Source organism: Pectinophora gossypiella, unplaced genomic scaffold (assembly GCF_024362695.1).
Source record: "Pectinophora gossypiella unplaced genomic scaffold, ilPecGoss1.1 Pgos_65, whole genome shotgun sequence".
Taxonomy (NCBI): domain Eukaryota; kingdom Metazoa; phylum Arthropoda; class Insecta; order Lepidoptera; family Gelechiidae; genus Pectinophora; species Pectinophora gossypiella.
The window spans coordinates 61,091-89,061 of NW_026063275.1; the positions used below are offsets into that span (position 1 = coordinate 61,091).

General features: G+C 38.3%; 4 protein-coding genes across 4 annotated transcripts in view; 3 read left to right on the forward strand and 1 right to left on the reverse strand.

Moving 5' to 3' along the window:
* LOC126381584 (uncharacterized) overlaps positions 1–27,971 on the reverse strand; it is a 73,773-nt gene that overhangs the window by 21,275 nt on the left and 24,527 nt on the right. The gene's annotated exons all lie outside the window — the stretch shown is intronic.
* Positions 169–3,688, forward strand: LOC126381589 (methylthioribose-1-phosphate isomerase-like). The gene is made up of 8 exons (XM_050031053.1): positions 169–671; positions 772–951; positions 1,944–2,042; positions 2,244–2,380; positions 2,460–2,668; positions 2,757–2,920; positions 3,061–3,262; positions 3,500–3,688. The coding sequence occupies exons 2-8, from the start codon at positions 820–822 to the stop codon at positions 3,622–3,624; spliced, it is 1,068 nt and encodes a 355-aa protein (XP_049887010.1). The 5' UTR covers positions 169–671; positions 772–819; the 3' UTR covers positions 3,625–3,688.
* LOC126381583 (uncharacterized) lies at positions 4,374–8,524 on the forward strand. The gene is made up of 4 exons (XM_050031042.1): positions 4,374–4,512; positions 6,077–6,180; positions 6,745–7,549; positions 8,508–8,524. Exons 1-4 carry the CDS (start codon positions 4,374–4,376, stop codon positions 8,522–8,524), a joined length of 1,065 nt encoding a protein of 354 aa, XP_049886999.1.
* Positions 10,440–27,971, forward strand: part of LOC126381587 (disintegrin and metalloproteinase domain-containing protein 10-like) — a 57,989-nt gene continuing 40,457 nt past the window's right edge. Inside the window, exons 1-3 of the mRNA XM_050031049.1 lie at positions 10,440–10,947; positions 26,220–26,419; positions 27,247–27,313. Of these exons, the coding sequence (XP_049887006.1) occupies positions 10,887–10,947; positions 26,220–26,419; positions 27,247–27,313 (328 nt within the window). The 5' untranslated portion in view covers positions 10,440–10,886. The remainder of the gene's footprint in view (positions 10,948–26,219; positions 26,420–27,246; positions 27,314–27,971) is intronic.

Consider the following 27,971-nt stretch of genomic DNA (forward strand, 5'->3'; position numbering starts at 1 on the left):
AAAAATACGTCAGACATGGCTGTATGGGCATAGTTCCCTTTGCCTTACCCTTCGGGGAAAACCAAACAAAAAAAAAAAAAATGAGGTTATATCTTCGAAAAGGAGGCTTTTTGGCGGGAGGCGGGAACGGGACAGTTGCTTTCTTCATTGAATAATCTAAATAATTAATACGAAGTGGTGTTTTGTGGTTAATGATCGCATCAAGTTAGTCGGAAGACATTCGCGAGTGTTATTATATTGGAGTATTCAATAAACAAAGTGTATCTGCCTATTTTCGCTTCGTGTCAGGAAGCCGCTTCATAACTCAAAAGTTTATGCGGACTTTTGAGTTAATTCGTTTGGGGTTCGGAGTAGGAGTCTACTCCGAGGGTGGGGGCTTAGGTTTCATCATCATCACCTTTCATCATTTCATTAATCATCAAGAAAAAAAATACGTCAGACATGGCTGTATGGGCATAGTTCCCTTTGCCTTACCCTTCGGGGAAAACCAAACAAAAAAAAAAAAAAAAAAAAAATATCTTCGAAAAGTTAACTGTCGTGTTTTAGTTAAATCCCTAATTTATTGTTTTTTGACTGTAGTGTTAATTTGATTCACTAAACTTTTGTACCGGTACTTTTGTTTCAACCGCATTAATTTTGCAGTTTTATTAACTACACGTTCATCATCATAGGTGAGATAGTTATGTACAAAATGATCAGTTTATTTATATCTATGTTTACATTCAAAAATAAAACTGTCGCTGTACCTACTTACCTTGAACTATTTTACAGAAGTCAAGAAATAGATAAGTGCACGTTTAAGAGTTTAGTCCTCTCAAGATGAGCCTAGAGTCAATAAAATACAAAAGAGGAAATTTAGAAATTTTAGACCAATTACTTCTCCCCATACACACGAGATATGTGAAGGTTCAAGGAGTGGAAGATGGCTGGAAAGTCATAAATAAAATGCAGGTAAGGATAATCTGTAATATCAGGAAAATCCAAAGCAGTAACACAATTATTATAACTTTAGAATTTACATATTTTTCCTGTTCAACTTTTCTGTTATAATAGTTAGTGGTGTTTGCGATTTATTGATGATGTATATCAGTTACATGTACACCATTATATTATTAAGATATTCTATTACATTATTACAAAAAACTTCATCTCGTGTAACTTATAACTGATTAGAAAATAGAGGCACCTCAAATGTTATCTCATGATTGCTTATCTCTATAAAAATAACAGACTTGTCTCAATTCTTTAGTTAAGATGATAGCTTATATAGGAAGATAAGAGTGCCATACACAAAGGCTGCTGTACTGTTTGTTATCTCTGCTAACTACTTACATGCACATGTGTGCTGATTTTATTATTAAGTTATTGTATCAATTTTAATTTACTATGAACAATATTGATTTGGAATTATTATCTGGTAGAATAGAATGTTCATTAAATATTTTTAATTAAATACCTATTTCGGAAACCACTGCCCTATTTTTTCCCTAAAAAAGTAGCATGGGAAATGCTGCACCAACAAGAGTGTGGCTCTTAAATTGATGATGATGACTTATTTCGGAACTCCAATGAATTCTGGAATTGATTTGCAGCTGATTTGATAATCTGTAAGAGACTGTAGAAAAAGGAAAAATGGTAGTTATCCCGTCTTGCTATAAATGTAACTCTGATTAACTCAATTGAGGATTATATGAGCATGAGCTTGTATTTTGTTTTGTTAAAAATTACAAATTAAAGCCAAATGACATTATTGAGTGGTAAATAACTTCAATAGTGAATGCAAAATTGTTGAGACTAAACTAAGATCTATGACCAATAATTCTGCAGAATTCTGCTGTGCCCTGCAGAGTGTTTCAAAATTTAGTTAAATACTTTTTAATTTCGACTAATATGCTTGTGTGCATACTTTTAACTTATTCTTTATTTTCTTCCATTTTCTTTAGGTGAGAGGAGCACCAGCAATAGCTATAGTCGGATGCTTATCACTTGCTGTTGAGTTACTGAAGGACAACTCTTCTGACAAAAAAATCATGAGACAAGAGGTCAGATAACAAATTAACATTTCAATAATACTGACAAATTACATTTGAATAACAAATTAATTAGTTCGTCAACTATTAATGATTCAATTTTATGTTGTTATTTTTGGATCTTCACTCTCTTCCAATTATAATTTTTTTTACCAAAATTAATTGCATGCCAATAAACTAATTTTTGTTCTCTAACATGATCCCTAATTACAGATTGAAGGCAAACTCAATTATTTGGTATCTGCACGGCCAACAGCTGTAAACATCAAATTGGCAGCCGACAAACTCATAACTTTGGCAAATGACTTGAGTGCTGATGAGAATGTTTCCCCTGACGATTTTAAAGAGAGGTGGGGAAATTATTTTAGTTTCTATAATTTGTATTGCCTAAGAAACTTAAAACTAATTTGACATTAATTTCTGTTTTAGATTTATAAGTAGTATAGAAAGTATGCTAACCAAAGACATAGAGGACAATAAGGCTATAGGCAGATTTGGTTGTGAAGCAATATTGAAAAATTTGGGAGGTGATGGTCTTGTTCGGATCCTTACACACTGCAACACGGGCTCACTGGCAACAGCTGGCTATGGAACTGCTTTGGGAGTTATAAGGTGTTTATATGAAAGGAAAAGGATTGGTATGTTGACATCACTGCAATCAAATATCTATTACACTTTACACTTCAAATAATGTCACTGATTGTTTCTTATATTACAAAATTTCAGAACATGTATACTGCACGGAAACTCGGCCTTATAACCAAGGAGCTAGGTTAACGGCGTATGAACTGGTTCACGAGAAAATTCCCGCGACGTTGGTCGTCGATAGCATGGTTTCTGCTCTCATGCATGCCAGAAAGATCACCGCTGTAGTTGTTGGGGCAGATAGAGTAAGTAGTCCTATATTTATGAACCTCCATTTGATTTTGTTTGTCATACGTCGGCAGAATAATATAAAAGCATAGTATGATTCATGTGCTCTTACTGTTGACGTCTTTATAATATACGGATTTAATTTACGCAATTACAGGTGGCAGCGAATGGTGACACGGCGAATAAAATTGGAACGTATCAAATAGCTATAGTTGCCAAATATCACGAAGTGCCTTTCTATGTGGCTGCGCCACTGACGTCCATAGACATGTCCCTGACTTCCGGGGAGAGGATCAAGATCGAAGAGCGACCTGATCGGGAGATGACGCACATTGGCGAGCATCGCATCGCTGCAGCTGGTAATATTATGTCAAACATTAGCTAACATTATATTTTTTAAAGTTGCTGTAGTTTCATTGTCTATAATAGTAATGATTGTGAAAAATGTTGTGCTTCTGTTAAGATAAAGTATAAAGTAATTACTTATTATAAGATTTAGGTAAAACCTTGAGTGTAAAACAGTGCAATCTAACTTGTTATTTTACATTGTTGTTATGCAAAACATTTATATATCATGGCATGGTTATTGTCAACAGGTATAAAATGCTGGAATCCTTCCTTCGATGTGACGCCAGCCTCTTTAATAACCGGCATCATAACTGAAAGAGGTGTATTCGATCCTGATAAATTAAAGGAGATCATTCCTAAGCTATCAAATTGAATGATTTATTAAGCTGAACATATTAAACTATGCTGCGTTTCCTATTGCTCAAAACTATATTTACGTAACAAAGGCTTTTATAAACTGTATATATATTTTGTTACTACAATATAAATAAATGTTTGTTATACAAAGCTACTAATATTAATTATCTCAATACAAACTATCATTTTAGTTATAATGTTACAAAAAGAAATATCAAAGAGTATAAAAAAGTACTTGACTATGATTTGTATATTAAAAATGATAAAATTATTTTCTAAAATACTTTGTATAAAACACTTCTATCGAAGCTATAAACAGGGTCTAGCGTACAACAGGTTGGTAAAGCTAATCAAGAGTTAATTGTGATTTAAAAAATCCCGGGGCTTTTAATTAAATGGGCTTCTCTTTGTAATCACATCCGTCAAAGAAATTATAAAATTGACTAACAAGATTTTTACTAAATAGGTAGATACTTGCTGAACGCTGACGATCTTTTGCCTGCGTACGACTCTAGGTACCTAGGTACATACCAAGATTTTATTAAAAAAGCGCGGGAAACATCGAATTTGGCGGTCGTGTTTTTTGGCTTTTTGTGTTATTTTTCTAATTTTAGTAGATTTCTGTAAGGTTTGGATCAGTAGGATCAATAAATATTGTGTATAGTGTTCTATAAATTGTTATTTTTGTATATATTTTATTATTTCTTTAGTTTCTGTGTCATATATATACTGGACTCTTGGTAAGTCTTTTACTGTATTTTTCTTATGGATCCCGTGGGGGATCCAGACCCGGGCGGGTCTGGTCACCCACCTTATGTAAGCCACACTGTAACTATATCCCAAAATGACGAGTCTAGCGTGGATACGGGCATGGATACTGATGGCTCCATGACCGTTGACCGCAGTACGTGTAAATCTCGTAAACGTCTTGCTCGTACTTCAGTATGTAGTCACTGCAATAAGCGAAGTCGCAAACATAAACGCAAACACGGAAATACCATGATTAATAGAGATGATGAGTGCCAATGCTCTACTACTTTAGAGTCGACTGAATTTATAGCTCCTCATACAATTCCTCATAGCAGGCCTGTCGTCACCACCACTCAATCTCCTAGTCAACAACCGGAACCATCCCTAAGTAACCTTGAAAAGTCTTTAACAAATCCCATTTCAAGAGGTGAATTTGTACAATCCGATGCAGCTCCTTATATTGTTCACATTCAAAAACAGCAAACTGATCCCAAGGACAGTGTTTCACTGCATCCAGTTACTTTTGGCAAATTCCTTAAGAATCATTCTGTGCCAAGTATCATAAATGGTAGCCTGAAACGCATTGGCCGAAATCGGCTCTCTTTGTCGTTTTCAAAATACATGGATGCCAACCAATTTCTGAATAATCCAGCTTTAGTAGAGCAAAACTACAAAGTTTTCATTCCTTCCTTTTCCGTTACACGGGTTGGTATTGTACGTGGTGTGCCATCAGAGTGGTCAGATGATGAAGTCCAGGCAAACATTAATGTTCCGATTGGTTGCGGCCCAATATTAAAAATTAGAAGAATACGACGCAAAATAATTACTGAAGGTAAAGCTGAATTCAAAGCTACTGAGTCAGTGGTGGTAACTTTTGACGGACAAATTTTGCCCAAGCGCATTTTTATGTGTTATACTTCTTTACCTGTAGAGTTGTACATTTTCCCGACAATACAATGTTTCAATTGTTGCCGCTTTGGTCATGTCAAAGATAACTGTCGTGCACATTCTGGGCCAAGGTGTTACAAATGCGGTCAAGGACATTCAGGAGCAAGTTGTGCAGTGTCAGAAGAACAAGCTTATTGTTGCTTATGTAAAGGTCCTCACTTTGCAAATAGCAAAAAATGTTTAGAATTTGAAAGACAAAGGTCCATAAAAGAATCTATGGCTAAGAACTGCCTGTCGTATCTGGAAGCAGCTAAGCTTCACCCGCCTATATCTCGGTTATCGTATGCGGATGCTTTATTGTCATCTCCGAGCGTGCCACCTTTGGCTTCGGCTTCTCGTAGTACCATAGAAAATGACAGTCAATCTTCCAATACCAGCAATAATCATTTCTCGTACAAGAAAACTGTTTTTACCGAAAGAAAATCTTTACCTAAACCCGGAGTTGGCTACGACAAGGTAGCTCACGCAGCCTTGGTTGCTGATAGGAATATGCCTGCACCCTCCAATGGATGTGCCATCATCCAAAATAATAATACATCTGAAATGTCAATCACAGATTTAATTATGGCTCTTATTAAATTATTGTCCCAATGTAATGTTAATAACAATAATGTACCGTCCAACGCTGCGTCTTTACTTGACACTTTTTCTAAAACACCATCCGTTAATGGACCAGTTGGCCATTGCACTGCAGTGGAATTGTCTAAGCATTAATGCTAGAAAAAATGAACTTGTTCATCTTGTAAATAAATATAAACCTTTTATAATAGGTTTACAGGAAACCTGGCTAAAACCTGAATATACATTTAAGATTTCAGGTTACGCTTGCCTCAGAGAAGATAGATCTGATGGTCATGACGGCGTAGCTCTACTTGTTCGTCATCCTCTTAATTTTTCTCATTTTATTCTTCCTTCTCATAGTACCAATTTGTTTATGATTGCAGCTATTGTAAATAATATTTGTTTTGTATCTATATATATACCTAAACCTTGTTCCGCAGTCTTTCGTGAACTAGATTCTATCATATCTATTTTACCTAAGCCGTTCGTTTTATTAGGCGACTTTAATGCCCAACATCCCTCTTGGGGAAGTACTGCACCAAATGCTTATGGTCTCCATATTTTGGATCTTATAGATTCTCACAATTTATGTATATTAAATAATGGCTCTCAAACCCGTCGAACTTCTCCTGCCCAAGGTTTTAGTGCTCCGGATCTTACTATCTGCTCTCCATCTCTAGCCCCTACAATTAGCTGGAGCCCCTTATCATCTACTTACGGTAGTGATCATTATCCCATATCTCTTACATTTCCATTCCGGTTGACCCCTAGTATTAAGCGTTCTTCCTTTCTAAAACATAATCTCAGTAACGCGGATTGGGTTACTTTTAGTTCTATATTGGAAAGTAGAATTTGCTCTCTTCCCAAAATTTACCAGGACTCTGAAACACAATGTGCTGAAGCACTTGCCAAAGCATTTATTGAAGTCGCCGATGAAATTTTCCCAATAAAAAGCAGACCCTCTGGTTACATCCCATCCCCTCCGTGGTGGGATAGTGATTGCACAGAAGCTATCAGAAGGAGAAAGGAAGCAGAAATAATATACCGTGAATTGTCTACAGATGAAAATTTTAATTCATTATCTATAATTATGAAAGAAACTAGAAAGTTATTTAAGAAAAAAAAGTATGAAAGTTGGAAGGATTTCTGCTTGGCTCTGTCTCCTGATACTCGGCCATCCCTAGTGTGGCAGAGTATCAGAAGATTTAGATCCGCTTTCAGAGATACTAATTCAGGTTTCCTTCCTTCTTCTTTGATTGATCCTTTCTTGGATCGGCTGGCGCCTCCTTTTGTGCCTCAGAACATTATATTACCGGCTATATCTCCGACTACTTTTGGTATCGGCAGTCTTTTTTCTCTTGAAGAGCTCAAGGGTGTTCTATCACAGGTAAAAGATTCTGCCCCGGGCTGCGATGGGATCCCGTATTCCTTCTTGAGTCATTTAAATGATAAGGCCCTTTCATACTTTCTTGAACTCATCAATTCAATTCTAATCACTGGTAATATCCCATCTGCTTGGAAGATCCAAACAATAATCCCCATTCTCAAACCAAATAAAGATCCTTCTGAGGCTACCAATTACCGCCCCATTGCTTTATCTTCAGTTCTGATGAAGATTGCAGAGCATCTGGTTAAGATACGCCTTGAATGGTACATTGAAAATGGGAAGTTGTTGGGTAGCAGTCAGTTTGGTTTTAGAAGGGGTAGAAGCACGATTGACAACATTGCTATATTTGTGACTGACATTAGATTAGCTTTTACGCTTAACCATTCCGTCATAGCGGCTTTCTTAGATGTTAAGTCTGCTTATGATAGTGTTGACTTATCAATCCTTTTGTCTAAACTTAGGACTTTGAATGTCCCAAATATTCTGTCCAATTTTATTTATAATATGTTATCTGAAAGGTGTATTAATTTGCCTCTTGATAACTCTAACTCAGCCACAAGACTAGTATGGAAGGGATTACCACAGGGATCTGTATTGAGTCCTTTATTGTATAACATTTTCACCCACGATTTAGAATCCTCAATCGGGGACAGGGTAAGTATCCTTCAATTCGCTGACGATTTGTTGCTTTATTGCACAGATCGTGATATTCCTGTTGCGTGTTCCTCTTTATCCTCTGCTCTCTCTGGACTTAAAACATGGCTTGATTCAAATGGCCTTGAGATAGCCCCATCTAAGAGTTCCGTTATGGTATTTACCAGAAAGAGAGCTCCTCCTCCTTTCTTTGTCTACTATGATGGCTATTCTATCCCGGTTAGGAATGAAGTTAAGTTTTTAGGTGTTGTTTTGGATACCCACTTAACAGGGAAGGCCCACTGTGATTTCATAGTAGGTAAATGTGAACGTAATCTAAATATTTTAAGATGTTTGTCAGGTGTATGGTGGGGTGCCCATCCATTTACTCTTAAGCTTTTGTATAATGCTATCATTAGAAGTGTAATAGATTATGGCTCTTTTGTACTGGCTCCTGGTAATAGCACTGCATTCGAAAAGCTGGATGCCATTCAGTCTAAAGCGTTACGAATAATCTGTGGAGCTATGAAATCTAGCCCCATTAATTGTCTTCAAATTGAATGTAATGATGCTCCTTTATTCTTACGCCGACAGTATCAATCGGATAAATTTATTTTCAGAGCCTTTCAGTTGGTAAATCATCCCCTACGGTCTAAGTTAGAACAACTGTTTGACGATGTCAACTCGACAACATATTGGGCACATAAATCGATCCCTTGTTTAGTCAAAAGTTATCAAAAGTTTATTTACCTTAAAGCACCTACTCATCAAACTGTAGTTTACCCTCTATTTTGTAGCAGCTTTGTTTCCCTAATATTAACCCCTTCCATTCATCTCAATATTGGAATAAGTAAGAATGAACCAGAGGCGAAACATTCTTTCAATTTTGTCAAGGAACGCGATTGGTCTCATTTTCACCACATTTTTACTGATGCCTCGAAACAGTGTCAAAGTGGCTGTGTTGGTGTTGGCGTTTTCCATCAACAATTTAACATAGTCCAAAAGATTAAACTTCCTGCCGAAACTTCAGTATTTACAGGGGAATGTTTTGGTCTGTTTAAAGCCGTGGATTATATTTTGACGGTCAAACTTAAAGAAACGATTATTTTCTCTGATTCACTAAGTGCTCTTCAGGCTTTGGCTAAATTTCCTTTTAAATCAAAAATAGTTTATCCCATCATTATAGAAATCAGAAAGCTTCTTCACAGGTGCCATTTATTAGGTTTTTCAGTGGTGTTTGCTTGGGTTCCCAGTCACTGTGGCATTGGTGGGAATGATAGAGCTGATCATCTGGCTAAGGATGCAATAGAGTGTGGTGACATGGTGCCCTACAAAAATTATTCCCATGACTTAATGGCACTTCCTGCTTCGTTTCTCCACGATGCCTGGAAAGACGAATGGGAGAAAAGTAGTCAAAGCAAAGGCAAATTTTATGCTTTAATCCAACCTAGCTTACTTTCTAAACCGTGGTTTTTCCGATTTAAATTTAGTAAAAGGGCTACAAGTTGTCTTATCCGTATGCGGTTAGGACACACTAGTAGCCCAGCTCAACTCGCTAAATTTGGTATAATAGACTGTGCTATATGTGACTGCGGGCTGGACGTTGCCGATGTTAACCACATATTTCTTGCTTGTCCTATAAATAACACTAACTTTTTATATCGTAATTTACTTTCTATAAATATCCCTTTACCTACTAGTATCCCTATCCTTCTTTCATATAATAACTTTGATATATATAAATTCTTATCCATATTTATCTGTGTTAATGATATAAAATTATAATCCTATCTTATAATATATATCCCCATCCTCTGATCCTTCTTCCTAAATTCCTGTTTCACTAAATTCCTTTTATTTTTATGAAATGTTTCCTCGTTTTGTCGGTGGCAAATACGCAAACCGCGTCATGCCAAAAAAAAAAAAAAAAAAAAAAAAAAGATTTTATTCAAAATTCCCGGGCTTATTTGTTTTTTTTTAACTATTCGGATACACTTTTCAACTGATATTTTCTGTTATGGCCCTGTAAACGAAGCATTGACTAAAAATAAAAGAATTAATGATAGCCATGAATCAAATTCTTTCGAAATTCTCTGTATTACAACGTATTTCAATATAACATTGTGCGCCTAATCCTCCTCGACCACACCCTGAGTTCTTACTCTATACAAAATTCAGTCTTATCACGTAAGTGCGAGTAAGATACAGTCTACTCTACTCTCTTTAGCTTTGCTTTAGCGGCTTACGACCCTATAGGCTTTATTTTGCTAAATAGGTATTTAATTAATAAATAGTTTTACAAGGGTTATTATTTTTATCTCAAAAAAAAGATAAAAGATGCTATGTCTGTTATCCATAAAATTAGAAGGTTAAATGAACGTAATATTGTATAATGCCATCTATTTTTTTTTAGAAACATGTGTTGGATAGTCCCTTAATAGAAATCATTTCATAAGTCATGACTTTAATTGTCACCATTTGAACAAATCTTTATTGTTGATCGTATTAGGCATAATTTTATTTTATGTATGTATCCGAACGCAGTTCAAATCCATAATTTCCAACATGTCAGACGAGCGAGACGAAGGAAAGTGGAGATTTTATTTTTAATAAGTATAACTTTAGGTTTAGGATAATCGTTGTGAATTTATTAATATATGGGACAATAAAGCAATAGTGGAATTGTTAATTGTTTGTGTTATAACTTATGTTGCTACGCTCAATTTGGGTTGGTCCGTTACCACCACAGAAACAATTTTTGTTGTTATTTATTGTTTCGATTTCAAGTTTTAACAAAGCTGAAAGTTATGGTGTAATTAACGTACGTTCATACGTGTAAAATGTGTAAAGATTAGAGTTTATTGTAATGTAAATAAAAAATATTTAGTGATCGCGCGCATGCGATTCTGTCAAAAACAGACAAAGGTTTTGTGTGATGTGAAAATCAGCTGTATGTGCGATGACTTCGTGATACCAAAAGTGTGTGTTCTAAATCCACAATGTTCAGTGAAATTGGATACATTACGTTCCTGCTACTTGCCCTGCCGTACATCGAAAGTGGTAAGTGTAAAGTACCTTCATACTTGTCCCTGACTCGTCCTGTTCTTACGCACGGACTTGTTCTACGAAACGAAAACGTAGCCTGATTTCGTCCCATGAAGTATACAATCAATCATATTCACCAGTTTTGTCAGAGTTACAAATCTGACTATGTTTCAAATACACTTTAAACTAACTAATATCTTTTGATTCTCTAATACAAAACAAATAAAGTCAACAAACTATTCATATCATATCTATAATTACAAATTTTCCAGACATCTGTTTGTTTTGATTTTAAACATATCTTGGTCCGTGCTAGCTGTACTATGTCCCATAATCCCACACTATAGTTTACCAATTTTTACAGCCTAAAATGATAATGATTATAATGCTGGCAAATTAATAAACACACTTATTCTAATTACAAAGCTTTTAATATTATTAATTTAATCCTCTTATTTTTTCCTTTGAGTGAACACCAAATTACTCCCTAACACACACCTAATTACTACTAAACAAAAACATGCCAGTTAAATAGCAATATCATAAATGGCCTATGTACATCCCACTGCTATGCACAGGCCTCCCTCAATCAACTGGAGGTAGTATGGAGCATACACAACCATGCTGGTCCAGTGCGGGTTGATGGAGATGTTTCGGCTAGTAGCCAACGGCTCCATGTGCCTTCCACAGCGGATATAATGCATAGCCTGCTATTTTTATTTAAATACAAACTAAAACACCTGCCATTCCTTGATTATATATTTGAAATTTCATTGAATTCATCTAATAATAATATTATAAGTTATACCTAACATAACTTTAATTGAGAAATACAAAACTGCCTTATACTTTTGATTTGAATTTTTCAAGCATGACCTAAGTTAATTTTTAGGCATCACATGTAGTTTAATTTAATTTTAAGAGAGATGGGCCCCTTCCTAATACTTCATTATTATTATTTTTTGTAAAAGACAAGCACCAAAGCTGCTAAATTATTTTCTGAGGAATTTTGGCTTGCCCACATAACATAACAAATACTTTATTGCACAAACAGGAAAATACAAAATACAAAACTGGAATAGAAAGAGTCCACCTTAATAGTGATTACTTATGTTTCTATTCAGTTGGATTTAGTATAACTTATGTATTTTTATACTTTCATGAAAAAACAACAAATTTATGAATCAGGCCAAGTAGTTAATGCCATCTGTGGCAAATCTACAATAAGCCACGGCAAAACACATAAAAATCATAAGTAAAGAATTTTTAATTCTTTAAATTATATTTCAAAATCAGTAGGTAGGTACCCAATAAATAATCGCAAAAATATTGACATTGAAGAAAAAAACCGTTAATGATTTTCTCTACCCATCCAGCTGTAACCCTATTTCAGACAATGATTAATTGATAAAATGCCTATCCATACATTAAATATTGACTAAGTATTATTTACGGACTATCTAATAGCTATCAATATTTTGTACTACTTTCGCCTCGCCTACACACTATCACCGGTCTCGGCCGCGCGAAAAACCAGTTCCGAAATTGTGAATCATGAATTGGACGCGTTAGCTTGCTGTCTGTGCTGCCTTAAATACCTCCTATTGGTGCCAAGTGAGCCATTGAGAACAACGGGGTATTAAGGAACTTTAGCGCTAATTGAATAAAACCTGTTTGTTGAAAGTCTATCGCAATGTAATTTAATTGCTCCAAAAAATAAATCTCTCGGCATTTTTGGCACCGTTAACGAATGCGTATTTTTAATAGGTACTTAAATTATAGTCAGTAATATCATTAATACAAACTGTAAACAGATTTACTCCCATAACGTTGAGTATCTATTTAGAATATGCATATGGGCGTTTAGTAACCCCGATTCAGATAACCAAATAACGCCATCGGCGAGGTTTGCAATTGCTATTCCACAATCTGTGCACGCCACGTCATATTAACACAGTGCCTGCCCATTATTGCTTCCTACGGAGCCAAATGGACGGGAGGAAATATCCACTTTGAATATCTATTTGCATCCTTTGGGTTACGCTTGTCGCGACCAGTAATGTAGGCTCATTATATGACCTACAGTGACTTACTGTTATGCGAACTTTATTTTGCACAGTCACGATATTAATGTATTAGCTTTTCAATTACTTAGTAACATAGTTCGGGCTTGTTTTTGGGCGTTATTGGTAAACTAGAAAGCTATCGCGGATATGATCTAAACTTCTATCGGCCACTTGTCGTATAGTAACGTTCGGCCTTGCGCCCTCGCCGCCGCTTGATTTATTCGTGCCCTGTTCCAGTTACCAAGAAGTTAGAGTACCGAGATCGTGCGAAAAGGCTACTTAAGTGGTCCGTTTTCGTCCATTCCCGTATCGTGAACGGTTTCAGTAAAAGCGAGAGGAAAGAGCGCTTATTTATACCCCTATCTATAGTCGTTACAGACTCAAGAACAATGATCGCTGTCTGCCGTTACGACAAGAGATATTTTTCTGAAAGGGCCGCTAGCTCGGTTGGTCGCTAATGTATCTAACCTAAATATCGTTGTAGGTATGGCTTTATTTCTAATCCAAACAACATTTTTTTTTCGAGCCCTGATTGTATTGTTTTATTCCCGGGTTTTACTAGACTGTGAAGAATACCAAGAATATCAAGCTTATAACAATAACGAACAAACGCATATGTAACTCATTATTACATCTCAACGCTATATTCAGAACACAAGGAAGATTGTTTTTCTAAATAAGTACCTATCTCACTACAGAATTCAGTTACATTACTTGATGTAAGTTAGTTGTAATAGACGTCTGCGTAATTAAATCATTAATACTGTGCGTATCGATATGGTCCACGCATAATTTAGTGACATGTCAATTATCGCTAATTAATATAGTTAATTAGGCTTGATAATTCCATCATACAAGGTGGACCGACGATCTGGTGAAGGTCGCGGGAAGCCGCTGGATGCGGGCAGCGCAGGACCGATCGTCGTGGAGATCCTTGGGGGAGGCCTATGCCCAGCAGTGGGCGTCGTACGGCTGATGATTATGATGATGAATTCCATCATAGAGATCCTTGTGCTGGAAGGTTTCTAATTAGAAGATAAGCTGTTGCGTAAATCCGCTGTTTGTCTTGCCGCAGCTAGAACGAGCGTCCGTCCTCTTCATCCGCTCCACTTTACCGTTACTCCTCTGCAGTGACACATCGCACACTATTTGTAACATATTTTTAACAAAAGGAACAATAACCTATTCATATATACTTGTCATTTAACTATATTCTACTGTAACATTATTCTAGCCTTGGAGGAACAGTTAAATCGTGTGGAAACAGGATAACTAAAGTGTTATTTATAATAGTACTAATAATGGACTTCTTAACAAAGTATATTTGACAATTTACTAAAATAACTAATCTTATTCGAAAGGATAAAGTCGTGTTGTACGAATATCCACAATGACTAACCCTAACGGTCGCTATAAGTCATAACTGTATTGTAACTGTAACCTATAACATACATTTTAAAACCATCTTCTATTCTTAAAAAATGATCAAAGTACGTCGTACAATTGGTGTCATTAGTTAATTTTATTGTAGTCATAACCATAACCGTGGGTTATTGGTAGCATACATGACAGCCGCGATGCGCACGCGGCGCTCGAGTTGACGCATCGCGGTGCGTGCGCTGTGACGGCGACGCGATGCGTTCGTTGAACCGGCGAGGTCACGACCATCGTGACGTGTGCGGCTTATAAACTCTTTCCGCACTGGCTGCCAGCTGCCGGGGCTCCTGCCGCCGCGCCCGCCAGACCGGCAGACACCCAGGACTACCGCCTGACAAATTACCCTGCACGTACAAAACCCGGTTGAAACGAATTCCACATTTCCAGGCAGTATTTAAACCGATTGGAAAAGTTTTTACTGCTTCCGACAGATTTATAGTTGAGAGGTTAACCGACCTGAATGCTTTACTGATAAAAAGCTAGTCAACGCACTATGGCCTCATAAAACCTTTATGGCGAAAGTGGTGTCGCATGGCGCTATAACTCCGCTCCAACGAAAAAGTACTAGATCGCTGAGGGGAACTAAACTGTTACGAAGACCACTGTCTACAGGAAACTTGTTGTAGAACATTTTAAGACCTTTGTTGACTATCAGACACTTATCTGTAAGTGATGAAACTGGCCATAAAGAATCCAACTGTTTACACCACCGTTTATATTAAACTGTTTATAAAGAGTAAACACTTCACCGCGTAAGAATGTTAAGTAATGAGATGTTATACTTTACTTGGCGTGACACAATCGCAAAGCTATTTTATTATAATACCACCATAATTGCGGATGCAACGAGAACTTCGTTACAGAAGCTCACCCGGTGCAGTGTCATTGTCTCGCATTGTGACGTTACATCATTATATAGCGAACTCGAGTCGCCGGTAACATGTGGCATTATACTCCACACGTGCATCACCGGAACCGATGTGCCTATGATCACTTTTATATTATTAAAACCAGCCATTTCCGAAATTAATATTATATCAACACAACCAACTTCCCCCAAAAACAGCCCGTCTTGATGTTGCATTTGCGACCGACTAATTAGCGTCGCCTAACTCTTAACAAGGCTGTTATGTGCCAATTATGACATGAAAGTTACTGTTAAATAGCACTAACACCTAAGCTCTAGCTAATTTGCTTCTGTGTCATAAAAGTAGCAGTTAAGGTAACACTCTGTTGTAAATTTTGAATGCATTACCAGCCATTTAACCTAATATTTCATACTAGTCGTGCCTTAATGGTAATAAGTAGTGTGTATAGTGTTCGTGTGAAGCCATATTTGAATCCAAGATCGCGCACAGTCTGCAAGGCCACTTTGGAGTAATTAAATGTTGTAAGGTTAATTTTTGTCCGTCAGCGATTAAACTGGAACAGCCGTTGTTTGTTATCTTGCATTACGTGGCATAAATCAAACCATGTAAGCGTCCTGAACTAACACCACGAAATCTGACAAGTAAACATCGTTGATTCGCAACAACTATATTTAAAATATGATTTGTATTGTAATATTATACAATGTAGCAATTTAAGCCCACGTATTATTTTCATGTGGGAATTTACAAAAAGCAGAATTGATAAAAACTTGAGTAGGCGCTCGTTATCGAGTGTGGCATGAGTCATATCGCGCGTGTGAGCTGGTCAGTTAAATCACTGGCATTATTAAAAAAATGTCTTACGTAGGGCAGTTAGCTGGAGGCGAGACTGTAAATCGTGTTACAGCCTTGGAAGCCGCCACGCTTGGCCGAGCGTGACGCGCCGGGCTCCGAGCCCAACGCCAATATCTTTAATCTATTGTACCTAAGATACTATCTCGCTTAAATTATTCTCGCTAGCGATACTTTTGTACAACTTGTCATATCCCCTCAGGGAAATAGATGATTTTAATTAAAAACAAACCTTGACATACTTTACATTGGTTTCACATTTACGTGAATTCAAAGAATACCCGTCAGCATTATTGATGCTCAAGAATTTCTGCGTATGCTTTTAAAAGTATGTTAGCGTTCTACCGAGGGATATGAATGCCTATAGCAGCAAAAGTTTCGGAAAAAGATTGTATTAACTGATGGATTCCGCTAAATGTCTGATCAACTGTTGCTCGACGAAACGTGTAGTATCTAGGCGATCTGTTGAACAAACAACGGGTGGTATTCTGAGAAGGATACGATTCTCAATGGTCAGTCATATCAGTGAAGTGTACATATCAATCCTCATTGTCAATGAAATACGACCTAAATGATAAGGCATATTCATCTGTTTTTGTTCATCCCATTTTGATATTATATTATATGTAATAATTAACTAGAGTACTTTCATTCTTGGTGTGTGTCACATTATAATCTATTATAGGACGCCAAACCAACTTGACGACGACGTGTGGCTCTGCCCACCACCATACCGTAGTAGTCACTATCTGCGAAGTACTTATTTGAACAAATAGTGTATAGCGTTGAAGTATCAACTATAAATGAAAAGTCCATGATTCTACTCTCTATTGGGGTTAACAATAGAAAACGAAATTACGAAATTGTTTGGATCTGATCTAGGTGTTTCTCCACCAAACCTCAATTAATTAAAGTTGTCTATTATGCTCCATACCTTCTCTTTGTATAAGAATAGAGAAGTACGTGTCGAACAGTTAGAAGTTAGACTGTTATAAAATCCCAAATGTTTCTATCTGCACTGTAAAAGCCAGCTTATTACAGACGATTTAAGAAACGATCTTGTACCGGTTGTCTAAAAGCGGCAATCTCGGAACATCGTCCGCGTAGAAACTGCGACTAATTACGAAGTTGAGTCAGTCGCTAGTCGGCGACTCGGAATGGCAGCCAGCCAGTAAGACGGCGGATAACGTCACTCAGATTTAATGCAGTGGATGCCCCGAGCCCGCCGTCCCAGGGGTTACCCGCTACCCGTACCCGCCAACTAGATATTGCACGGTGTTAAGCCCATTTATTGAACTGTACCACTTTCGCTTTCGTTCGTCTAGGAAATTACTGTTCTCAAGTTACACTGAATTCGTTCGACCAGACTAAACTAGGTGTCTACGTAGAAGAAATATGCGAAATATTTCAGTCAGATCTTAGAATTGACGACAATTAAGATATTTCAAAACTTTATCGCCTTGTTAGTTTTGCTAATTTGAAATGAAATACGTATTTTATCCACCTAATAAGAAAACATTTTCACTTAATCCACTTTAAATACAGAAGTAATTTTGTTAGGCGCTAGATTCGTCTAGCAACTTAAGCGTGTTTCGTTCCCAACAACGCTACAATTTTGAACGCTCTCAATGAATAGATGACCCCTCGAGGCCGGAGTCACGACAAGCCAGACGTCTCAGTCAGACTTGTGATAATACTGTTAATGTGAGTCGTGCTGTTTCTGTTTCTATAGAATTACGTGCGCATGTAGCTAGTGCCCGCTGGTGGCGACGCGATAATCAAGCTGCACAGCGTAGTTGCAAAGTTACTCGTAACTTGCATTGTTAGTGGCCGAGCTCAAGTGGTTGGATAATGAGGTTACCCGGACTATATTAAATACCTGTTACCAACGCTGCCGTTGCACCTAGCTACTAGCTGGCTCTATCTTACTTCTGAATATTATATTAACTCAGGTGCAATGTAAATGATAGAAGCCAATAAATCGTGAACGGCCACCTATTTGCCACAAGTGGACGGGTTTTCCACAGCGTTTACTTAATTAAAGAGCACGGTTACGTAAAGCAAATACGAGAGCGTGATTTATCTACGTAGCTCGTAGTAAACAAGGAACTCTTGCGTATTTGTACGTAGGTATTATCTTCTAAAACCCCGTATATGGCTTATGTGGCATGTACTATTTAATTTAAATACCGAGTTACCCTCTACGTAGACAAATAAACTGGTTACACGGATCATTTAATTGCCACATACAGAGAGCTTAGTCTGTTAATATTTAGTTGTGTTGGGCAAAATCAGTGTGAGAGAGGTCGTCGACCCCGCTTGCCGGGCGGGCGGCGCCGGGCGCGGGCGGCACTCCGCCCTGCAAACATAAACAAACGTTTTGCATGGATACTCGCGTCTCGCTCGGAATAAAAAAACAATTTATGGCAACTAAATCTTTAATGTGCTTTTAACCGCGTTTGCTGTATTTCAGATTATTTACAGTCCTCTAGCAAGTTCATTTAATATGTCTGTTTCCATAAGTTGCATCATAAAATAATGTAGTTAGCTACAGTCCACATTGACATGCAAAACTAAGAAGTCATTATGTTTCCTCTGTCAGTAGTTAATGATGGCAATTAACTTCTGCACGTGTACCTTCTAGACTCTACCATTAGGTTGATTTATCCTTATATGTAATGCTTGTTTTCGTTTGTCATACGTACAAATATAATATACCTATGTTTAGTATTCGTATTTGAGTTTCATCTGCTTGTTATTATCCATAAGTCGTCGTTATCTTCGTCTAGCTCGACATTCACGAGGGATTACACTACTTAGTGTTACGTTCATTTCATCGCTTCATATTTTTCATTTAAAGGATTGTGGATAGCTTTTACGTTTTCATAACGAACAGCACTTAGTCTCGACGGTAAAATCTTGCACTCTAAAGGTTGGTACTTCAAAGTTCGTTGCTACAAAAGCAAAAATAACTTTGTTATTTATGGCTTATGCGGTTCGCGTTTGAGGATAGCTTTGATATGCAGTCAGTTGCACTCCAGTACGTCTAGTAGTCTATTTGTGTTGAACCTGTGCGTTGTACTTTTATGTCCTTTGTGATGAAATCGAACTAGTAAATCGCGCACGCTATAGGAGGCACAATATGGTGAGTACTGCAGCCTTCGTGGGTGCGGTGGCGGTAGCTAGGTAAAACCAATATCACTCGCTCGGTCGGTACTGCAACCCACTACGAGCCGCGTTACAGAGCTCAACTACCTACTGACTGAATGTTTCAATACCATTTCCCGTTTCACATATTTAACTTACTCCAATGTACTTTATTCATCACATCTTTTTTTCAAAAGTACTCTGTGTTGTTGTGATGTCTTTATTTCAAGATAAAATTCGAGAAATAGTGAATTGGAGAAAGGATATTATTGTCTTGTTTTTGTGTGTGGCATCCATTTATAATAAACAATTTCTATTCTATTCTAAAAACAGCCAGTACTTGTGTTACTTACTGCATAAAATACAAAAGCAAACCTTTAATTACCGTCTCCAATATCGAACTTATAATGACGATAACTTTATTTAACGATAGTAAATCTGTACTTGGCATTTCTTTAAGCTGAGAGCTTCAACTATAACAAAGTTATATTTTATAGATGAATCAAGTTTTGCAGTGGCTTACATTGTAGAATATTTTTATCTGAAGCGAGGGAGTGAGGGTAATTGGGTCACTCGCGCTCAGGTGGGACGCTCGCAGCGATACTTCACGCCGGTTTCCTGTCCTGTTGTGCTGTGCCACCGTGCCCCTGTGCCCCCGTCTCACAATGGAATTGATCACATGGACACTACAACAAACTACGATGTTGTTTGAACACGCCCAACACACTCATTACTAGATGTGCGTCTTGATCACCATACAACATTCACTTATTCTTTTTATGTTATTACGTCTCTTATTTAATTTATAGCATGCTTTCTGATTCTCTCGAAATCATCTTGTTTTGGTAGCATAGTGAAATTGTTAGAAATATTCTACCGCTCTGAATTTATTACGTGATTGACGGACAATCCCTCACGCCCAACGCGGCGGTAATAAGGCACAGTTTCGCCAGCGAAAGCAATTTGGTAGAGGATAATGTCACAATAAGTCGAGCGCTGCCCAACGAAGGCAATTAGCGACACATGCCGCCAACACCCGTCTTATGAAACAGCCCTCTAACTATTGCGCCTCCACTAACACTTCTCATATATTTTTCAACGGCCTCCATTTTCTTCGGCGCGTCGCTAAGTCGTTCAGTTTATTATTCACGCAACAAAATCATTCTAAACACTTCTTCTCAGAAGTTGTGCAACAAAGGAACCGAAATTAATGAACATTTTCTGGCTTGTACAAAAGTTCTAATGAACGAATGCCCCGAGTAAAACATCAATAGGAATTCTTGAGGGATCCGTTCGCGTCAGTTTAATTGAACCAGCATCGAATTCGCTCGGTGGCGTACTTTATCAATTAGGTCGCATCGCACGGTTGTTAGTTCCCATTATTTATATTGTTCATTGATTGAGCAATTCTTATATGTGGCGTGTGTAGCTATTGTGTTACATGTTGATTCTCCGCTCCTCTTCGAATCACTGTCCGTCTATTATTGTTTGTGGCATAGCAAAAAAGAACAAAGTAGCCTGCATCATATCGAGTAGTTTTTGTTTTTTGTGTCGTGAAGTAGTTACTTACTAATCTACAGATGATGTCCTTTCAAATAGTGTGTAGTGGCTCTGTAGAGGGAAAGCTTCTATTGATGTATCTGGCCGCTAAGTAATTGGTACAGTCTCTCGGGTATCTCCTGCTTGTGTTTAGTGTTGTTATCGAAAGCTGTTTCTATTTACTGCCAACTAATTACATTTCTTTATCTGTTAAACATTGTGGTGAGCATTTCTGTTAAAGCAGAGATAATAGACCGACTTGGAGGCAAGTAAACCTACTTTTACGGCTCACCACCTATCACGTTGTTCTAACAGAAAGCTAGGTGAAGCGTGAGTACTCAGTTCATTTTGCGATTGATGTATACCCTTGACAATCCTATTTGGGAATATAGGCGTGAGCTTATATTCTGTAAATCTACTTATCTATGTAGCAGGTGTACACAAATGTGCATACGAAATTTCCTTTTGGACTAACAGCATACCTAGTAACGAAGAATGTTTACTTCGCCACGAACCCTTGCTTTGATGAACATGTAGAGGTATATAATTAGCTTTAACACATTCACTACTCCGTCACAACTTCAAAAAGGACCGAATTATGTCGCACTTTACTACTAAGCTTTTGAGTATGGTTTACTAGAGCGCACTACACGTGGCAGCTGTACGAAATGAGTAAGAATAACTAATAATTTGGTTTTCAATAAATTAAATACACTTCGGATAAGAGTTACAAAGCCTTGAACATTATACTGATAATGAACGGGCCTCAAAACAAGGAAAGTTAAGAGCCTAAGCACATCCAAGTTTTAAACCTCGAGGGACAATCGTATAATCCATAAATCCCTTGGAGTTTCTTGAATCACTCCTGACAGTGGATCGTCACGTCCCTGCGCTGGTAGCTAACTATAAGACGGGCTCACAAACGTGCTTCCTTAAACAGTAAAACTACCGAGTATAAACAATCCAACGAATACGCGCAGGACATCAGATGAAGATGTCTTTTAGAAATACGAAATTGTATTTTATCTGTGCAGTAAATATTATGTGGAGTAAAAAAAGTATACAGGCAAACAACACACGCGCGTAATCCTTATAGCAAAACGTACATTTTTGATTTAATTTAATAAATTGTGAATCACAAGATGTACGTTCTCGTTTAATCAATAGCACTCACTGTAATAATAAACTTTCAGCTTAGTCTTATTCTTTTACTACAGTGAAGTGTAAAAAAGGACTCCCTATTAGTAATTCAAATAAAGTCAAAGACGTTCATTTAAGTCCGTTTAGCATTTTAACTTTACTAAATTGTGTGATTTTAACTAAGTTTATGTATGTCTCTTCTAGTCTCTCGACGCTGTAATAAGCTAAAACTTCACTCAAAATGAGGTACAATAAAGTTTTAGGTGATTTTTCACGAACCGCTGGGAAACGTCAACGCAGCAATATATTTTCATTGCATCGCATACTAAATGTTGGGGTGAATGGAGCGATAAAGCGTTAGACGAGTGTCTATTCATCTCTACGTTAGGGCGCCCCAAACCTTTCCAAAGCAGTTTGCCCTCTAGCTGTGAATAAACAAGAAAAGTTCCTTCTCTTTTACGGAGCTATCTGGGCGATACATCTATATGGAAATAGATGCGTAGACAGCTGAACTTATTCAATATTGAATAACAAGCTCTCGCGTTCCCGGTTCCAGCGAGCCTGAGGATACCTCCGCTGTATTCCATCCGGAAATATGCAGCGCTCTGAATACCAACCGACTCTTTTCTATGATTTATCTCCGCATAACGATAAGCAAAAGGTACTAGGTAGGTAGGGTATTTCTCACTCACCTTTTTATTCTTTTGAACTCTTTATTTTCTTACAGCTATAAAATGTCGTTTGGTTAGACGCTTGACGTAAACTATAAGTCACGACGCGTAACAAGATTTATGTCCCTACTTACCTATATATCTTGTAGCTATATTGTAGGTACAAAGTTCCATTCGCAAAACTTGTTACTCATAGCCTGTCGCAATAATCACGGACAATGTCAAATACTAAGTTACAATGGCGACGTAGCAAGAATTGTATGTAGCTGGAAAATAAACTGTACAATATTACAGAACACTGCGATCTACCTGCCATGTAAAAATGACAATGCGAGGATCCGTTGTCAATTTATCATTGGCCATATTTTTGATGGTTTGATAGATGAAGGGTATATTTTACGAACACACACGCAAGCACGTTGACTGTTTTTAGTTATATTTAGTAGGTGCAATTTACACACCGAATTTACTCCAAGAAGCAGTTCTCATCTTCATTGTCTACCTATATGGGCGAAGTTCGTCATGCTTCTAAGTTGGCTAACGGATGAAGACTTGTTCACGAAACTTGGGTACGTCCTTCACCGCTCGTCGGGTAATAGTATTTTATTACAAGACAGCTGTACGAGGCGCAACATGGTGGGCGAGTATAGGTACAGACGGGTACTCTAAATGTAGGCATTGTTTACTAAGCTTGTTATACAAAGTGTAGCTCTGCGTAACAATAGTATTACTAATACTCGCCACACGGTCGTTTAATTTCAAATTTTATACTCGCAATCCGGATTAAATTAGGTACGTTAAGTATTATATTAAATGAAATTCGTGTCCTTATTTACCTCTCATTGTAGTCCGCAGGGCAACTTCCAACGAGAAAGTCTTTGAATAAAAGAAACCGCACACTGCTGCAGAGCATTACCCCGGTTTTGTCGTTAGTTGCCTACCTGGGGGGGCCTCTGTCTGTATTACCTACAATTTAAACATAAAACATTAAAATAATACTGTTCTTATCTAAATTGGTAGGGAAATGAGGTAATTACTCGTTAAGCGCTTACAGATAGCGTCTGACAATTAATCTTCATGTGTTTAATTATTAGAACAGTAAAATGAGAAGAACATTGTCGCGGACCGAAATAAGATACAATGTACGAGTAGGTAGGTATATCAGGTGTTCAGAAGGGTAGGGCCCTAACGGACTTTGTAACCGACCGTATAATCAGACGGGTAAATGACGCAGTGATCATTTGTAAGGAACATCTTAACACAATGGTTACAACCCTATTTTTGTGTATAAAGGGACCCCAAATCTAAGCACGCTACTGGTAGGTACGTCCAGAGAGCGGGGGGGCGCTCCTGCCCCACTGACCCAGTGACACGGCGCTTAAAGCAAAAAGCTCTGTATGACTGAACAAATACACGGCAATATGTGTATTTCAGTCAGTCCCCTTCAAAGCTTTCCCGATGTGGAGGGGTTGGAATGATTAATATCATTGCCAAATAAATCGACAAAACATGTAATGGGAATCATTGCCAATCAAATGTAAATTTGACTCTCGCAAGACGATATACTGCAGACTCCCAGTGCGAATTTCACATACTTATCATATAAATAAAATATCGAAATATTTCCAGAGAGTTGCCAATAAAGTTGTTTACTCAGAAAAACGATCACTAAATAGAGCAATATCAGAGTAATTTCTTTTGAGCTCGTCTAGACGCATTAGGCTATATTGTTGGTTTTTATTGATACCATTGTGAAATGTCAAACAGGCGACATGTTGCGCATTTTATTTGCAAGCGGGATAAGGGAATCAATTCGAGATGGGATGTAAAGTAAATTCGGCACGTCCCCTCGCGCCAGCCACTCAGGATTGCATGCGACCAGCTGCGCCGTGCTCGGGTGTCTCGCTACCCGCTGCCAAACTAAACTACCTTTCGCTATCTCACAACGGTGAACCCCACTCGCAGTATTGTTTATGTTGCATCTTCCTGAGACGCTTAACGAGAATATATGGGCTATTTATTTGTCCAAGCTGAAAGGAACGTGCTGTGGAACCTCTATCGCTGACGCTAGATAATAATTTATAGTTTACTCTGTACTTATACCTCTACATCTAAGTCAAATATATTATTAAATCTCGACTTTAATGTGTCTGATCCTAGAACTGTTAGCTAGCAAGCCAGGGTGCGTGTTTACAAAACGGAAGTTGGCCACGTGTTGCACACATGCATTTCAGCGGCTCCGCGACACGTCCGTCCCCTTTTATCGTTGTTTCTTACAGACTTCATTTAATTTATTTTAACAACTCACGTCTCATAAGTCTCTTTTCTAACGAAACACGAAAAGGCAACTTAAATTAAAAGTCCCGGTAAGTCCGTGCCTAAGTCACGACCATTGTCCTCAACTTGAATGCCATTGTGAACCCTCAAAAGTTTATAATTAACGTTAAGGAAAAATTTGGACGGAGAAAATCGAATGGTTCTCAAGTGTCGTTTAATCAAACTCTGTGAGCAAGTAACGGTGAGAGTGCGGACCTCGGCGATACGGTGGACGCGGCGGGGGACGCTCGCGACAACTTTACAACTCTATTACGCTCGGATCTACATCGGAGATATATTTGGATATGTAGGACTGTCATAAAACCGAAATAGAATACGAGCGTAGCAAATTCTTCTGTTTCTTAATCTTGGATTTATGGACCGTGTGTACTCACTCGTAAAGAACTTCCTTAATGTATAACAAAACATGTGATAAGAATAAATACAATATCATGCATGTTATGGGTTTGTTTACGGTACGCACCCATTCACATCAAAACAATCGAGTAGAAAAAAACATTATTGAGCAATGGCGGCGGCGGTACGAAGCGCGGCGGGTGGAGCTGAATTAAGATTTAGTGGCACTTGAATTGCCTTACTTGAATAAAAAATGCGAAAGCTGCTCATTGCCAAACCTATTTATTACCCTTCGAAATGAAGTGGCGATTTAGTTTAAATTTCAAAAAATCCTGCTGCTTTCTCGCGACATCTCCTTTGTCTTATTAAGTTCCCAGTGCTTACCTTATCTAGTCTCTTTCATTATTCCTAGAAAAAAGTCCGCTTTTTAACGATCATTTAGGAGAGACGTTTATTTTTTGTTACGCTTGCATTTAACTGAACACTTATCTGCAAATTGAAAGTGTACACTGATATGTTGCCTTTTGTTTCATTTTGAAATGCTAAACGAAACTTTAAATTGATTCCATTATTAGTCATGCATGCTTACCATGGAAATCCTATAGGATATTTATTAAATAGTGTGTTACATAATTGCCGCTTTCAAAAGTATTAAGCTTATGACATCTCTTTAATCTCACCTTAAGGCAAGTAGGAGTTACTCCCATCTCTTAGATATTGCCTCTTCTGATTTTCTTTCTGATTTGGCAAAATCTTCTTTAGACAGACAATGTATCGCTTGCGGTAATTAATATTTGAAGAAACACAGGATTGTTCAAAACATGCGTCATCGACTGCGAGCTGTAATGGGTAGGTTGATGAACGATCTAAAAATTGTCATATGTTTGTTGTAGCATCTCGGCGGCGGCTCAGCGAGTACGTGGAACACTACGAGCCGCTGGACTACGACGCGGGCGCGGTGCATGCACAGCACGTGCGCGTGCGCCGTTCACTCGACGCACCACCGGACCTGCGGCTCGACTTCCGCGCACACGGCCGCACCTTCCGCCTGCGTCTGCGCCGAGACCTCTCCGCGTTCACCGACGATTTCAAGGCAAGTATACCTTCAGGTTTTTTGGACGTGACTTATTGTAGATTTGCTCTTTTCACCCAGGTGAAGTGTCTATGAAGTATTATAGTATTTTTCAAGTATATGGTATTTTTCCCCCGAAATCACTTAGACCGCATAGGCGTGGTGAAGCAATGGGGAGGGATACTAATAGAATAGGCTCTTTATCATGGAGAGGCGGCGCGTCAAGCGGCGCATCAAGCAGCGCATCAAGCAGCGCATCAAGCAGCGCATCAATCGGCGCGCGCAGTTCAGTGACATAGCGGTTCTAGGACCGTCACCCGCCGCGTCGCCCGCCGTGTCACGCGCTATTTGGGATGCTACTATTAAAAAAAACGCAAGCCAAAACGCTTCTCCGTGAACGCTCAGTACATTATCATATGTTTGTTCATCCGGCAGCCCGCGCCGCTTAACGCGCCGCGCGTCCCTGAACACGGCCTTACAGAAATCTGTGCCCAGTAATTAAGACTAACGGTAATAATAAAGTTTGACACCTGCTGATGTTCCTAATTATTTTTACTCGATTGCAAGTAGAAATATTTGAAATTTGTTATAATACACATCTTTGAATAATTTAAAAGTTGCCATGTCATTAATGTAGCCGTGTACCTACATAATGCAAATGTGTTATAGTCGACTTGTATTAGTAGTTTCCCCTCTAAGTTTACTATTGTAAACTAGGAGGGGAAACCTTTCTCGGGCAGTGGTACACTCTTAAGTGGCTAAAAGAAAGTAATTATGAAATTGTTTGTATAGTGATTATTTTCCTACCATTTTCGTACCTGGTAATTAACATAATTTCCTTGTTACAGGTTGAAGGTTCGAATGGGGAGCACCATGAAGTGGACACGTCACACATCTACCACGGCGAGCTGGCCGGTAAGTGTAGTGTAACAGGCGCTGTGTCCATGTATGTGAGATCGCAGGATGGGCGGGACGTCTAACAGAGTTCTCATAAGCTGACAAGACAGACGCGAAGTTTGTAGGTGGCGTGCGGCGGACGGCAGCCGCAGCCTGAGCGCTTCTATTGTCTACCAACGTTATCTACACCCAAGATAGAGCGCCATTGTTTGCCCTCGCCCCAAGGGAAAATTTAATAAGTCCCAGCCCAGAGTATGTCGACCGCGATTGTGTTTCTCTACAATTAAACAGGAGCCGAACTCCTCTGGGGCCGCGCGCCGCCGGTCCCGATATCGGACGCGGCTCTCACTTCCGCATTAATAATTCGCGAAGAGCACTAAAACATCTTTCTTTTTGCAATTACCGGCGTGCGGCGTCAAAGTCTCGGCTAATTGGGAGCTTTCGGCGGCCACTCGACTTTTAATGTCGGGCGCGGGTTGCTGACGACGCCGCCGCCGCTCCGCAGGCTTACCTCCGCCGCCGCTGCCGAGTGCGGACGCTATGTAAATAATTACTCTCTTGGAAATATTCTCGACATTCCGGTTGCTGAAATGTTAATCAAATTCTCTTAATAAATTCATAACAATTTCTGTCTTAACGAAAACAGAAGTTGAAAAGTTTTATCTTTTACTGAAAT